Source organism: Scyliorhinus canicula, chromosome 1 (assembly GCF_902713615.1).
Source record: "Scyliorhinus canicula chromosome 1, sScyCan1.1, whole genome shotgun sequence".
Lineage (NCBI taxonomy): Eukaryota > Metazoa > Chordata > Chondrichthyes > Carcharhiniformes > Scyliorhinidae > Scyliorhinus > Scyliorhinus canicula.
The window spans coordinates 20,656,287-20,671,681 of record NC_052146.1 but is presented as its reverse complement, the minus strand read 5'-3'; the positions used below and the strand labels follow the sequence as shown (position 1 = coordinate 20,671,681).

Sequence of the window (15,395 nt, the reverse complement as noted above, 5' to 3'; positions counted from 1 at the left end):
CTCCCTCAGCGCCATGGCCAATGGCTCGATCGCCAAAGCAAACAGCAGGGGGGACAGAGGGCATCCCTGCCTCGTTCCACGGTACAGTCTAAAGTACTCTGCCCTCAATCGGTTCATCGAAACACTCGCCACCGGGGCCTGGTATAACAATTTAACCCACGCTATGAACTCCTCCCCAAACCCAAACCTACCCAGCACCTCCCACGGATACTCCCACTCCACCCGGTCAAAGGCCTTCTCCGCGTCCATAGCCTCCACCACCTCTGCATCTCCCCCCCCCCCCCCCCCCCCCCCCCCCCCCCCCCCTCCGAGGACATCATAATCACATTCAGAAGCCTCCGCACATTTGCGTTCAACTGCGTATTCCCTCCCTTGTCCCTGATTCCCCCAATTTCCCTAGCCGCCGCCTCCTTCCGCAGCTGATGCGCCAGCATCCGACTCGCCTTCTCCCCATATTCATACGCTGCTCCTTGTACCTTGCCCCAAAGGGCCTCAGCTTTCCCCGTCGTCAACAAGTCAAACTCCGTTTGGAGACTCCGGCGCTCCTTCAACAGCCCCTCCTCTGGGGATCCCGCATATCTCCTATCCACCCTAAGTATCTCTCCTACCAATCTATTCCTCTCCCTCCTCTCCCTCTTCTCTCTGTGAGCCCCGATGGAGATCAGCTCCCCTCTAACCACCGCCTTCAGCGCCTCCTAGAACACACTCACCGAGACCTCTCCATTGTCATTGGTTTTCTTTGGTAACTTGACCACAAAAAGTTAGTCGAAAGGATGTGGTGAAAACTAATCTTTAATATATCAAAATAACAAAGTTTAAAATATAGTATGGACTCAAAAATGGAAGCAAGTAGCTAAACATCAAAGTAACAGAGCTAACGGCAGTTAAATACTGTGCAGTTAAATACACTGGGAAGAAGCTAATGCGGTCACAGCACTTGTGAAATCAGCAGTGGATTTGAATAAGATGTACAATATTCTATAACAATTGGTAAGAGGGAAGACGATTCGTATGCGGCATCAAGCAAGTTCCACTGAGATGGACAATAGAAGAGAGGGTTTAAAGGGTGATGGTGTCAAGTTCAGAGATGGAGACTGGGGCACAAAATAGTTTAAGGGCTTGTTAGAGAGAGGAACCCGAGTGAACGTTTGGCTTGACGGTGAAGGGGGAAAGCAACTGAGATGGCTGCTACTCCATCTTAGTGAAGAAGGCGGCGTGCGCTCCTTGGGGTGGTGTTGTGGGATGATCAATGCCAAAGTGGTTTGTGGAGATGTTGGTGGAGAAGCGTTAGGGTTACTAAAGCCAATTGCAGTTACACTACCACTGTCCAACAATGATCAGTCAGCCCAGCACATCCTAGGGACTGCGCTTTTTTTCAAATTGGGCTCCTCTACAATGTGCGTTCTAATGTGTCCAATTTCAATATTCGATTAGCATCTTAATGACCCGTGGATGGTTTTCCATGCAGAGCTCTACCCGTTATTGTTGCTGTATCGTTGTGAACATAAAAGAATTCATTACAATTTTTTTTTTGTGCTATCTCTAGAAAATGAATTATTCAGTTCTGGAAACACAACCGTGCCAGCTTGGGCCAGAAGTACTATTAGTTTCTATTATTGATGCTTTCCATTGATGTGTTGAGTTTTATTCCATTTTTATACTATTTTGTTTATCATTTATGTAATGAATAACCAACTGCCTGGTCATTATCAATTCATTTTGACCTGAAAATTAATATCCATCAATTTAATTTTATTGGATGTTTTTTTTCTGAATTGAAATGTTGGCTGTCATAAATTTTGATCTTGACTTCCGGTTGCGGTGATGCGGAGCTAAGCCGCACGTTCGGTGGCTCCTGCTTTTTTCGGTCTTTTGGGCTCTTTTAAGGGCCCGTAGCGGCGCTGGCTGGACTTTTCCCTGTGGGGGAACACATTTCCTGCGGTCATCTGCCAGTGGATCGACTGGACCAGGAGCGGGGCGGTTAAAAAATCGGCTTTGGAGCAGAGAAAGGTGCGGGGCAGGAAAAACAAGATGGCGGCAGTGTGACAGCAGTGGGCGCAGGAGCAGCAGGAGCTGCTTCAGCGCTGTTTCAAAGAGCTGAAAGCTGAGCTCCTGGAACCGCTGAAGGCCTCATTGGACAAGCTTATGGTGACTCAGACGGCTCAGGGCGCAGAGATCCGTGAGTTACGGCAAAAGGCATCGGAGAACGAGGATGAAATCCTAGGCCTGGCAGTGAAGGTGGAGTCGCACGAGGCACTCCACAAAAAATGGCAAGCGAGGATGGAGGAGATGGAGAACCGCTCCTGCTGGAAGAATTTGCGGATCCTGGGCCTCCCGGAGGGGCTGGAAGGTTCGTACTTGGGGGCCTATGTGGCCTTGATGCTGAACTCGTTAATGGGTGCGGGGTCCTTCCAAGGGCCCTTGGAGCTGGAAGGTGCCCATCGAGTGCTGCTGAGGAAGCCCAGGCCGAACGAGCCACCAAGGGCGGTGCTGGTCCATTTTCACAGCTTCGTTGACCGTGAGTGTGTGCTGAGATGGGCGAAGAAGGAGAGGAGCAGCAGGTGGGAGAATGCAGAGATCCGGATTTATCGGGACTGGAGTGCGGAGGTGGCGAATAGAAGGGCTGGTTTTAATCTGACGAAGGTAGTGCTTCACAAGAAGGGGGTAAAGTTCGGCCTGCTACAGCCGGCACACCTCTGGGTCACTTATAAAGATCGCCAGCTCTACTTTGACTCCCTGGAGGATGCCTGGGTCTTCGTCCAGGCAGAGAAGCTGGACTGGAACTGAGGACTGGGGGGGCTGGGGACTGACGTACACTGTCCGGAGGCATTGTCCTCCCTGGTATCCTTTTTTCCTGTTTGCTGTTTTTGTTGGTTCTTTTTGGTTCTTTGTTTTTTTGGGGCTCTTTAATTATTTATTTTGGTGTTTTTTTTTTCACTGGTGGAGGGCTGGGGAGCTGTTTCACGGGCCCGTTGGGTCACTCACCCTTCTTTTTCCTGCCGGGGGGGGGGGGGTTTGGGATGGAAGCGAGGGCATCTTTCCCACGCTGGATGTGGAGTGGGAGGGGCCGGCACCGGGTGGGGAGAGTGGCGGTTGTGTTGCACCGGGGGGGGTCGTTGGGGTGGCGGGAGCAGCAGGAGTTGGCTGACTTACGGAAGTACGATGGAAGGGTTTACGCAGCTAGGGGGGCCCTAACTGTGGGGGTGGGGGGGGGGGGTGGGGTTGGGGGGAGGTACCGGGTTGCTGCTGGAAGGGCCGAAGGGAAACTGCTGGTGATGTGGAGGGGGGGGGGGCACAATGTGTACGCCCCCAACTGGGACGATGCTGGCTTCATGCGGCGTATGCTGAGCTGGATTGCAGACCTGGAGACGGGGGGCTTGATATTGGGAGGAGATTTTAATACTGTGCTGGACCCGGCTCTGGATCGTTCGAGGTCCAAGACGGGCAGGAGGCCGGCGGCGGCGGCCACAGTGCTGAGGGGGTTCATGGACCAGATGGGAGGGGTAGACCCTTGGAGGTTTCTGAGGCTGGGAGGTAAGGAGTTCTCGTTTTTCTCCCATGTCCACAATGCTTATTCCCAGATCGATTTTTTTATTTTTTTATTTTTTTAATTTTTTTTTGGTCCTCAGCAGGGCACTAATTCCAAGGGTGGTAGGGGCGGAGTACTCGGCGATAGTTATATCAGACCACGCTCCGCATTCAGTGGACCTGGAGCTGGGGGAGGGGAAGGATCAAAGCCCGCTATGGAGGTTAGATGTGGGGCTTCTGTCAGAGGAGGAAGTATGTGGGCGGGTCTGTAGGTGCATAGAGGGATATTTGGAAGCTAATGACAATGGGGAGGTGCAAGTAGGGGTGGTCTGGGAGGCATTGAAAGCGGTGGTTAGAGGGGAGTGGATATCTATTAGGGCACACGGGGAGAGGGGGAGAAGGTTGAGAGGGAGAGGTTGGTGGAAGAAATGGTAAGGGTAGACGGGAGGTACGCGGATGTCCCGGAAGAGGGGCTTTTGAGGAAACGTCGTAGTCTCCAAGCGAAGTTTGATATATTGACCACCCAGAAGGCGGAGGCGCAGTGGAGGAGGGCGCAGGGGGTGGTATATGAGTACGGGGAGAAGGCAAGTCGCACGCTGGCCCACCAGCTCCGGAAGCGGGAGGCAGAGAGAGAGATGGGGGAGTTAGAGATGTAGGAGGGAATCTGGTGCGGAGTACAAGGGACATCAATGGGGTGTTCAGGTCCTTTTATGAGGAGCTGTACCGGTCGGTGCCCCCTGGGGAGGGCGGCGGGATGGACCACTTTCTGGATAAGCTGGGGTTCCCGAGAGTGGGGGAGGAGTGGGTGGAGGGTCTGGGGGCCCCAATCGAGTTGGAGGAGCTGATCGAGGCGTTGGGGGCATGCAGTTAGGGAAGGCACCGGGGCCTGACGGGTTCCCGGTGGAGTTTTACAAGAGGTTCTCGGACCTGCTCGGCCCGTTGTTAGTGAGGACCCTGAATGAGGTGAGGGAGGGGGGGTTTTGCCCCCGACGATGTCCAGAGCACTAATTTTTCTGATTTTGTAGCGGGATAAGGAGCCCCTCCAGTGTGGGTCTTACAGGCCGATCTCGCTCCTCAACGCGGACACGAAGCTGTTGGCCAAGATACTGTCCAGGAGGGTGGAGGATGTGGTTCCGCAGGTCATCCATGAGGACCAAACGGGGTTTGTGAAGGGGAGGCAGCTGGATGTCAACCTGCGGCGGCTTCTTAATGTTATAATGTCGGCGACGGATGGGGAGGCGGAGATAGTGGCATCGATGGATGGGGAGAAAGCTTTTGATAGGGTGGAGTGGAGTTACCTGTGGGAGGTGTTGAGGAGATTTGGGTTTGGTGAGGGGTTCATTAGTCGGGTGAGGCTACTGTACAGTGCTCCGGTGGCAAGCGTGGTGACGAATGGGAGGAGGTCGGAGGACTTTCGGCTGTCCCGGGGGACGAGGCAGGGGTGCCCCTTGTCTCCCTGGGGGGGACTTTGGCTCGGTTATGGGGGTTTCTTCTTACGGTTCTATGTTTATTACTCTTTCTTGTTGTTAATTTATTGCTTTGTATTGGGGGGGGAGGGGTTTCTGTTTTTTCTTTTTGTTTTCTTTGTTGGGAGAAAATCTGTTGTTGTTAAAATCTGAATAAAAATTATTTTAAATAAATAAATAAATAAATTTTGATCTTCGCAGCTCAGTTGGCAAATGCCCTGACCAATGCTGATGAAAGGGTAGCACAGTAGTTAGCACTGTTGCTTCACCACACCAGGGTCCTAAGTTCGATTCCCGGCTTGGGTCTCTGTCTGTTCGGAGTCTGAACGTTCTCCCCGTGTCTGCTTGGTTTTCCTCCGGGTGCTCCGGTTTCCTCCACAAGACCCAAAAGACGTGTTTGTTAGGTGAATTCTCCCTCTGTGTACCTGAGCAGGCGCCGGAATGTGGCGACGAGGGGATTTTCACAGTGACTTCATTGCATTGTTAAAGTAAGCTTTCTTGTGACAATGATGAAGATTATTATTATCAAATGCACAGTTCATCAAAGAAAAGCTGTCCATCACAACTCCTTCACATCTAAACCCGGAAAGCTCCGGGTTTGATTTTCCCTGGTCTGTGCTGGGTTATTCCTAACTGTGAGTGGATAGAGGCGATGAGTTGGCATCAGAATCCCTAGACCTGGTAGTGGAAAATCCGTGTTTCTGCCCCATCTGATGTGATTTGAACTAATTGTTTTGCAGTTTTAGTGTAAAAGCAATGCATTGAGATGTGGAATGCAACCTCCATGCTGTACTGAGGAACTAGTAGCATTTGTGGATTCTTATCTGCATATTCAAGAGATTAGGAAAAACAAGTAGAAAAGAAAAATAACTTTCGGTCTAACTTAAACTGATCAGCAGTACATCAGAAAGCGTAGTCGGATCTACTGCTACTAACCACGGTCATACTTATCCAATGCAGATATGATTATTTTGCTGATTTCTTTGCTGATATATTGTGTATGTTCAAAATCCACTTACTAGCTTCCGTTGTGTGGATGTGATTACAATCCCTCCGTATCTATGGGTTTAAATGCTTTGATGTAGCTGGCTGATGTGATGGGGCATTAATTTGGTGCTGTAGCATTAATTTGGTGTTGCGAGACTTTTTGCCATGTTTAAGTCCAACAGGTTTATTTGAAATCACAAGCTTTCGGAGCGCTGCTCCTTCCTCGGGTGAAGTGGCGGCAGATTCACAATCACCGCATATATAGGAAAGACACAATTGCAAGATAATTCCAGATTGGAATATGACGTACTCTACATCAGCATGCCCCACGACGACGGCATTGCTGCAACACCCTCTTTATGCAACACCGACAACTGCCAATCTCCAGATGCAATCATACAACTCTTCTGCTTTACCCTGGGCCAGAGCGTCTTCACCTTTGATAACCAGTTCTTCATCCAGACACCCGGAACAGTCATAGTGACCAAGTTCGCACCTCCATACGCCAGCATCTTCATGCACAAGATCGAGCAAGACCTCCTCACCGCACAGGACCTTCAACCAACGTTATACACTAGATACATCAACGACATTTTCTTCCTTTGGACTCATGGCAAAGAATCACTGAAATGACTACATGATTGCATCAGCAAGTTCCATCTCACCATGGACTACTCTCCAGAGTCGGTAACATTCTTGGACACGTGTATCTCCATCAAGGATGGACACCTTAGCACTCTACTCTACTGCAAGCACACCGATAACCTCGCGATGCTCCACTTCTCCAGCTTCTACCCTAAACACTTTAAAGAAGCCATTCCCTACGGACAAGCCCTACATATACACAGGATCTGCTCGGACGAGGAGGAACGTGACAGACACTATATAGACGCTGAAAGACTCCCTCGTAAGAAAGGGATATGGCGCTCGACCCATCGATCGACAGTTCCAATGCGCCACAGCGAAAAACTGTACCGGCATCCTCAAGACTAACCTGGGACATGACCGACAGATTACCCTTCGTCTCCAGTACTTCCCCGGGGTGGAGGAACTATGACATCTGCTTTGGAGCCTTCAACATGTCATCGATGACAATGAATATCACCCCCAAGACCATCCCCACACCTCCACTACTTGCCTTCAAACAACTGCCTAACCTCAAACAGACCATTGTTCGCAGCAAACTACCTAGCCTTCAGGAGAACAGCGACCATGACACCACACACTCCTGCAATGGCAACCTCTGCAAGACATGCCGGATCATCGACATGGGAACTACCATCACACTGTAGAACACCACCTACCAGGTACAATGTACACACTTGTGCAACTTGGCCAATGTTGTCTACCTCCTAACGCTGCAGGGAAGGATATCCTGAGGCGTTGTATATCAGCGAGTCCATGCAGACACTATGACAATGGATGAACTGGCACTGCGCAACAATCGCGATGCAGGAGAGTTCCCTTCCAGTCGGGGAACACTTCAGCAGTTCAGGACATTCAGCCTCTGATTTTCTTTGGGTAATCGTTCTCCAAGGTGGATTTCAAGACACACAACCATGCAGAAACTGGTAACCGCAGGGATGAGGACGGCTCAACCGGGATCTCTGGTTCATGTCACATTGCATGTAACCCCATCATACTGTCTGGGTTTGCAGAATCCTACTAACTGGCTTGAGAGAATTCACACCTCAATTACCTGTGATTACCACCCACTCCACTCTCAACTGTTTGTCTGTTCACGTAAAGATGTCTTATCTGTAAACACTCACATTCCAGCCATTCTTCACATTCCAATCTGGAATTATCTTGCAGTTGTGTCTCTCCTATACTTGCTGTGATTGTGAATCTGCCTCCACTTCACTGATGGAAGGAGTAGTGCTCCAAAAGCTTGTGATTTCAAGTAAACCTGTTGGACTTTAACCTGCTGTTTTGAGACTTCCCAGTCCACCGCCGGCATCTCCACATCATGGCACAAACATGGACATAGACCAGTTGGGACAATATGATTTGTTTCTGTATTCTAATACTATGGGTGGGACCGAACAGCCCATCCTGTCTCATGCGATGAGGCCGTTAAATTGCCCAAGATTTGCGATGTTCTGAACACCCTGCGAGATCTTTTTGTTTTTAAAAAAAATATTTTTATTCTCCATTTTCACATTTTCCTTCAAACTTTACACCCCACCAACAAGCAGTAAACGATAACAGATACAAAGCCTTAACATCAACAATGATCCCACCCTCCCACCACCCCAAACAACGCACACCTGTCAATATATGCATCAAAGAAAACAAACCCTCCCACAGTGGAAAAATAAAACACAGGCGAAAAAGAGAAAGGAGTCCGGAATCGCCCATGTCATCATTAACCTATAGAGCCCCCCCACCCCGGACACTCAATGCCATCCAACCTCCAAAAGATTACCGTAAATGACTCCCAGGCCATTGGAGGTCCCCTGGTGTTCAGACTCTGGGCACAGTGGTACCCTAGCACTTGCACTGTAGGCCAGGCACCTTGGTAGTGCCGTGTCAGCACCGTGTCCGGGGGTAATCTGCCTGCGTGTGGTAGAGTGAGGCGAGGCGAGGCGCCCCCCCCCCCCCCCCCCCCATGTAAAAAAAGAAAAAAAATTGAAATAAGCATGACTAATGGTCTAATGAAGTGTCGGAATTACGTCAAACTGGCTTTAATTCAGAACATATACATTTAGTAAATTCAGACTGCACCCAAATTCTAAGAAAACGACGTGCAAAATGTATCGTGATCTATTCCTTTAAGCTTCTAAATGGTCAAACTATTTGCACTAACTGCTCGCTTTTGCAGAGAGTTAGACTTGCCTGTTGCATAACATATTGTTTAATAATAGTGAATCAAATTGCATTTATTTATTTTCAGATTGCCTTGGGTCAACAGTATTCTCACCAATCAAAGCAGATGTGACTGGTAACATCACTGTAAGTAGTCAGGGCTGTGGCAAACCAACATGTGTGAATTGGTCTGTCCAGTTACCCTATTTTTGTTTTGGATGGATGACTTGAATGTGTTGCAGTGTAGGATGTACAACGAATCTCATTGTGTTTTCTTCCACCTGATAAGGGTTCCCATTCCTGGTCACTGTCCAGTAGCCATTGCTGCCAGTTGTGTGTGTGTGTGTGTGTGTGTGTGTGTGTGTGTGTGTGTGTGGTTCACCGTAGCTGTAATGGCCTCCATGGCTGGATAGCTTGCTGTCATTCACACATGAGAGGCACTGCAACAATAAGCTGATGGCACACTGCCTGTACTTGTGAAAGCCTATCCCTCCTGTGCTTTTGATAAGTGTGTCAGGGGAATTAATGATAAGACCTTGTGCAATTTGCCACAAATATTTTAAACCCTGAAACGAGCAACGTAATGTCAACACTACAACTAGATTTGCTCAGGGAACCGTTTTCATTGTTGCTCGCAGTTTTTGCTGTGAGGCTGCGCAGCCCTAGAGATGTCCATATGAGGGAGACTATTCTGTGCACATCGCTCCACTTTTCATAGAAACCTGCAGCTTTCAGCTCTACCTGCCTTTACCAAACCCTCTCCCTATCCCCAACAAAGATGCACCGTGGAGTTATTCCTGAATATTGGCTCTAATCAATCTGAACTCTCCTTTATCAGTTTTATATTTAGTTTCTCACCTTGGGAATTTTTGTATTATTTATCTTTTCAGTGTGTTTTTTGGCCATTCTCAAGGTTTTTTTAACTTTGTCTGGGAATGTTGGCCAATAATTTGGCTCGTAATATTGAATATTAGTTCCATAAATTAAGTCATAATAATAACCTTTATTGGTGTCACAAGAAGGCTTACATTAACACTGCAATGCAGTTACTGTACAAATCCTCAGCCACATTCCGGAACCTGTTCGGGTACACAGAAGGAGAATTCAGAATGTCCAATTCACCGAACAGCACATCTTTCAGAGCTTGTGGGAGGAAACCAGAGCACCTGGAGAAAATCCACGCAGACACGGGGAGAACGTGCACACTCTGCACAGACAGTGACCCAAGCCGCGATTTGAACCTGGGACCCTGGCGCTGTGAAGCATTGTGTAAACTCCTTTACTTCTACTCTGGTTCTTACATTGCCTTTTAAAGAAGACATTCCCTGTCAGAGGTCTGAGTGATTCAGTTATAATGCACTTGCCTCTGATTGAGAGAGGTCTGGGCTAGAGCATGACTCTGGGGCTTAATTTAGTGTTTGATCTATGGTGGCACTCTAGTACCATACTGAAGGAACACTGCATTGTTTTGGGAGAAGTGTTAAGTCATCTTGGTGGTTCAGGTTGGTACAAGGAGAGGATTAAAAGAGTCTTGCATTTATATAGCACTATTCATGAGCTCCAGTTGTCCCAAAGTGTGTTCTTTTTTTAAAAAATGTTTTTATTCTCCATTTTCACATTTTCCTTCAAAATTTACACCCCACCCATAGACAGTAAACGGTAACAAATACAAAATCAATCCCCTTAACAATAACAATGATCCCATCCTCCCACCACCCCAAACAACGGCCCACCTATCAATATATGCATCCAATAAAACAAACCCTCCAACGGTGGAAACAATAAAACAAAGGAGAAAAAGGAGTCCGGGACACCCCCCCCTCCCCCCCCGCACACACACACACACTTAAACCGGCCAACGTGGAGGCCCCCGCCCGGGTCCCTTTCCCCCTTGCCCGGCCCTAAGCCCAGAAATCCCCTTTTAGCACACAAACCCCGCATATCCACCTACACCCCAGAGTCCTCATTTCGAGTTCAAGTCCCATTGCTCCTTTAGCCCATACACCCGCACGCAGTGAAACAAAAATGAAGAAAATATAGTCATGAGGTTACGTCGGCACATGGCCATTTCTCAATTTCTCAGTTCTGCCACAGTCCTTCTGCCTTCGCAAACTTCTCCGCTGCTTCCGCCGTTCCAAAATAAAAGTCCTTGCGCTTGTAAGTCACCCTCTGCTTCGCTGGATATACAATGCCGCACTGCACCTTGCTAATGTACAGTGCGACTTCACCCGGTTGAAGGCCGCCCGCCTCCTTGCCAGCTCCATAGTAAAGTTCTGGTATACGCGTATACCAGCTCCAGCCCACTGCACCACCCGCTTGTGCTTGGCCCAACACAGGACCTTCTCCTTCACACTGTACCTACAGAAGCACAGAGTCACTACCCTTGGTGGCTCACTCACCTTTGGTACAGGCCTCCACGACTGATGAGCCCTATCCAGTTCATATCGGGAGGGATCCTTCCCCTCCCCCAATAGTTTCGCCAGCATCGCGGCAAAATACTCAGTCGGCCTCGGGCCTTCCACTCCTTCGGGCAGCCCCACAATCCTCAAATTATGTCGCCTGGATCTGTTTTCCAGGTCTTCCATTTTTTCCTTGCAGATCCTTGTTAATCTCTTATCATCTTCCGCATCTCCTTCCCCATCGAGGTAAGTTGATCACCGTGCTGCAATAATGTCTCCTCCACTTCCTTCAGTGCCTCCCCTTTTTCCCGCACCTCCGCCACTGCGCTCGCCACCGCCGTCGTCACCGGGGAAATCGCCTCCTCCATCAGCACACTCAAAACCTCCCTCATCTCCTTCCTCATTGTCTCCATGTATTTTGTAAACTGCCTTTCGAATTCCGCAGCCATCACCGCAGTCATTTCTTCAGCCGTAAGCAACGCAGCCTCCCCTGGTGCTCCAGCCTCCATTTCCCTTGGTGACCCCGCGGTGACCTTTCCACTCCCCGACGGACCTTCAGCTGTTTTTTTGACGGCCGTTTTTTTGCTCGCCCTCGACATTTTCCTTTACTGTGCCTTCACTGTGCCTCCTCTGTGCCTTCTCCCTGCTTTTGCCTCCTCCGTGGACCCTGGGACCGGGCTTAAAGCCCCGAAAATGCCGTTCCCGAATGGGAGCCCTCCATTGTGCGGCTGCCTCCTGCCCGCCGTCACCGGAAGTCCTCAAAAGTATTTTGTTCTTATTGAGGAATCTAAAAGGCACGTTAGCACAGTGGGGGATCTAAATCTAAAAGGCCACGGTAGCACAGTGTGAGCGGCATGGTTGCAAATTGGTTAGCACTGTTTCTTCATGGCTTCCCAGGAACGATACCTGGTTTGGATCACTGTCTGTGCAGAGTCTGCACCTTCTCTGCATGGGTTTCCTCCGGGTGCTCCAATTTCCTCCCACAGTCCAAAGATGCGCAGGCTAGGTAGATTGGCCATGCTAAATTGCCCTTGGTGTCCAGAAAGATTAGGTGGGGTTGGGGGAATGGGGTGGATGCGTGGGCTTGAGTAGGGTGCTTAATGGACTACTTCTGCACTGTAAATTCTATGATAGGAATCACAGTTGTAATGTAGGGAAACTTTGAGGATGCTTGCCTAACATGGCTCTTTGAAGAGGGAATGAGTATAGGATACAGGGCAACTATGTGCGATCTTACTGTCTTACAGATTTTGGTGTGTTAGGGAATCAAAGGATACGGTGAGCGGGGAAAGTGGAGTTGAAGCTGAAGGTCGGGCAGAAAGCATATGGGCTACTCCTCCTATTTATTCTATTATAAGCAGATATGGCCATAGCTTCACATCTGATCTGAAAGATATCTGCACCATCAAGCCCCTAAGTAATAGAATGAAATGTCAACCTACAGGGCACGAACCATGATCTTCTGAACCAGGAGTCGAAGGGGTTTGGCTACTGAAATCTAAAAAGCAATGGGAAATTGTGTCCCTGTTTATTAAATGACTGATTTCATTTGGAGCTTTCATTGTCTGTAAGAAGATAAAGGCACGGAATGTTAAAATAAATTGTGACAATGTGAGCTATTGAGTACTCAGGCCCAGGAATAAACCAGAAACTTGGGTCTGGGGTCTGAGTGAGGAAATAGTGAGGGAACGGAGCAGTATGAAGAATTGATAATGGGAAGAAGGGAGCTGGCACTGTTGTGGGTGGGAAGTAACGGCAGACGAGATGTGCAGTTAATACTATCCATTGATAAACAAGGTTCAGCACAGCTCCAATTTAGCAGTTTGGCTTCCATCGACAACTTTGCATTTCTGTAGTGCCTTTAACATAGTGAACTGTCCCAAGCCTCGTAGGACCTTAATCAGACCAGAAAGGAGATATTAGGATCAGTGTTTGAAAGCTTGGTCAAAGAGATAGGTTTTAAGGAGCATCTTGAAGGAGGAGAAGGATTACAAAGGTTTCATCCAGAAATCTTGAGCAGTTGTATAGCCACTACATTACTGATTTGCATCATTCATCAATTACATGATAATTAAGAGCAATGTTATTAACTAATGATTCAGTATGTACTCCTTGCCCCAGTCCCATGTGTTTGTAGCTTACCGTTAAATGCAGTGTATATTTGGAGGAAAGCTCCATTCATTCAACTGGTCACTTTTGGTCACGCCTTTCACTCCTGGTTTAGCACAGACTAAATCGCTGGCTTTGAAAGCAGACCAAGACAGGCCAGCAGCACGGTTCAATTCCCGTACCAGCCTCCCAGAACAGGCGCCGGAATGTGGCGACTAGGGGCTTTTCACAGTAACTTCATTTGAAGCCTACTTGTGACGATAAGCAATTTTCATTTCATTTCAGAGGAAATTGTAGCTAACTAAAGGACTGAATTTTGACTCCTGAATGTTCGACGTATGTGCAAAAGTTGATTTTATTTTATTTTATACAGAAAATTAGGACTGTGTATGAGACAAATCCCTCAAAATTCAAAACATTGCAGCTAATCCTGGAAGCAGAGAAGGAACAACATGGCACTGAGTGGCCAAAGGTCGGAGCTACACTGGCGCTGATGTGGCTAAAAAGGTGAACAGTCTCATTTATGTAGCTGTATTCTCCTTTTTGTTTTTGGCTTTCTCTCCACAATTTAGCTGCCATCAACCAAGTGGTTTTTCTTTGTACATGAGCTTGAACAGTGGAGCTATTTTTACTATAGTGGGGGCCACAACAATGCCTAAACCTGTATTCCTGAGGTCCTGAGGCAGGACTGGGTAGCCCTCGGGCACAGAAATCTTGGCTGACTTTTCACTATTAGATAGCCATTTAAATGGGGCTTCAAATTACATGTCTCCCTGTCTAGCTTTTTGCTATTATTCATGTCTTTATGGTAGATTTCTTCTATAGATGCCCTATGAAAGGCTACCTCCTCCTGCCCCAACACTATCTCATTTGCCTTATCGTAATTGCAGTAATTGTACTAAGTGGAAATGAGGTTTTCACTTTGTTATGTTCTATGTTCTATGTTCTAAACGAGTGCTTTTGCCAGCTGTGAACAACCACTTGTTTAGATAGTGCCTCATCTTATTTTCCAAGTCATTAGTCATTGAATCAGCTATGTAACGAACCTTGAAATTGATTTTGTTGTGATGAACAGCCATGGTAAGAAAAATAAACTAGTAACCAAGATATAACTGGTGAAAAACAGTAAACAGCATTTTATTAAAATTATTTTGCGGGAGAGAGAGAGAGGGGGAGCCGGAGTGTAGCTTGGGAATCAGGTAGGTGCTTAAGTGTTTTATTTTTACCTTTATTTAAGTTGGGCGGTTGCTAAACCCGAGACACAACACTTGTAGTGTCCCCCACCCTTCCACCTCCTCTAACCTAAGGGGGGTGAGTGAATATCAGTCACGCTCTTTCTTTCTTTTATCCGCAAGTTATCTAGAGGGGATGGCAGGGAAGGTAGTGCAATGTTCCTCCTGCCGAATGTTTGAGGTGAGGGACGCTGTCAGTGTCCCTGCTGATTTCACCTGTGGGAAGTGCACCCATCTCCAGCTCCTCAGAAACTGTGTTAGGGAACTGGAGCTGGAGCTGGATGAACTTCGGATCATTCGGGAGGCAGAGGTGGTCATAGATAGTAGCTTCAGGGATGTAATTACTCCGAAGTATCTAGATAGATGGGTGACGGTGAGAGGGGCTGGGAGGAAGCAGTCAGTACAGGGATCCCCTGTGGTCGTTCCCCTCAGTAACAAGTATACCGCTTTGGATGCTGTTGAGGGGGACGGCCTACCAGTGGTAAACCACTGTGACCGGATCTCCAGCACTGAGTCCGTCCCTGTGGCTCAGAAGGGAAGGGGGAGAGCAGGAGAGCAATAGTTATTGAGGACTCGATAGTTACAGGTACAGATAGACGGTTCTGTGGCAACGAAAGAGACTCACGGATGGTATGTTGCCTCCCGGGTGCCAGGGTCCGTGACGTCTCGGACCGTTTTTTCAGAATCCTTAAGGGGGAGGGGGAACAGTCACAAGTCGTGGTACACATCGGTACCAACGACATAGGTAAGAGAAGGGACGGGGATTTAAAACAGGAATTTAGGGAGCTAGGGTGGAAGCTGAGAGCCAGGACAAATCATGTTGTCATCTCTGGTTTGTTGCCGGTGCCACATGCCAGCGGGTTGAG

The 15,395-nt window shown here is 48.4% G+C and overlaps 1 protein-coding gene across 1 annotated transcript in view; it reads left to right on the top strand.

The window, feature by feature from the left end:
- Positions 1-15,395, top strand: part of gltpa (glycolipid transfer protein a) — a 54,767-nt gene that overhangs the window by 29,202 nt on the left and 10,170 nt on the right. Inside the window, exons 2-3 of the mRNA XM_038817024.1 lie at positions 8,878-8,936; positions 13,671-13,804. Coding sequence (XP_038672952.1) covers positions 8,878-8,936; positions 13,671-13,804 — 193 coding nt within the window. The remainder of the gene's footprint in view (positions 1-8,877; positions 8,937-13,670; positions 13,805-15,395) is intronic.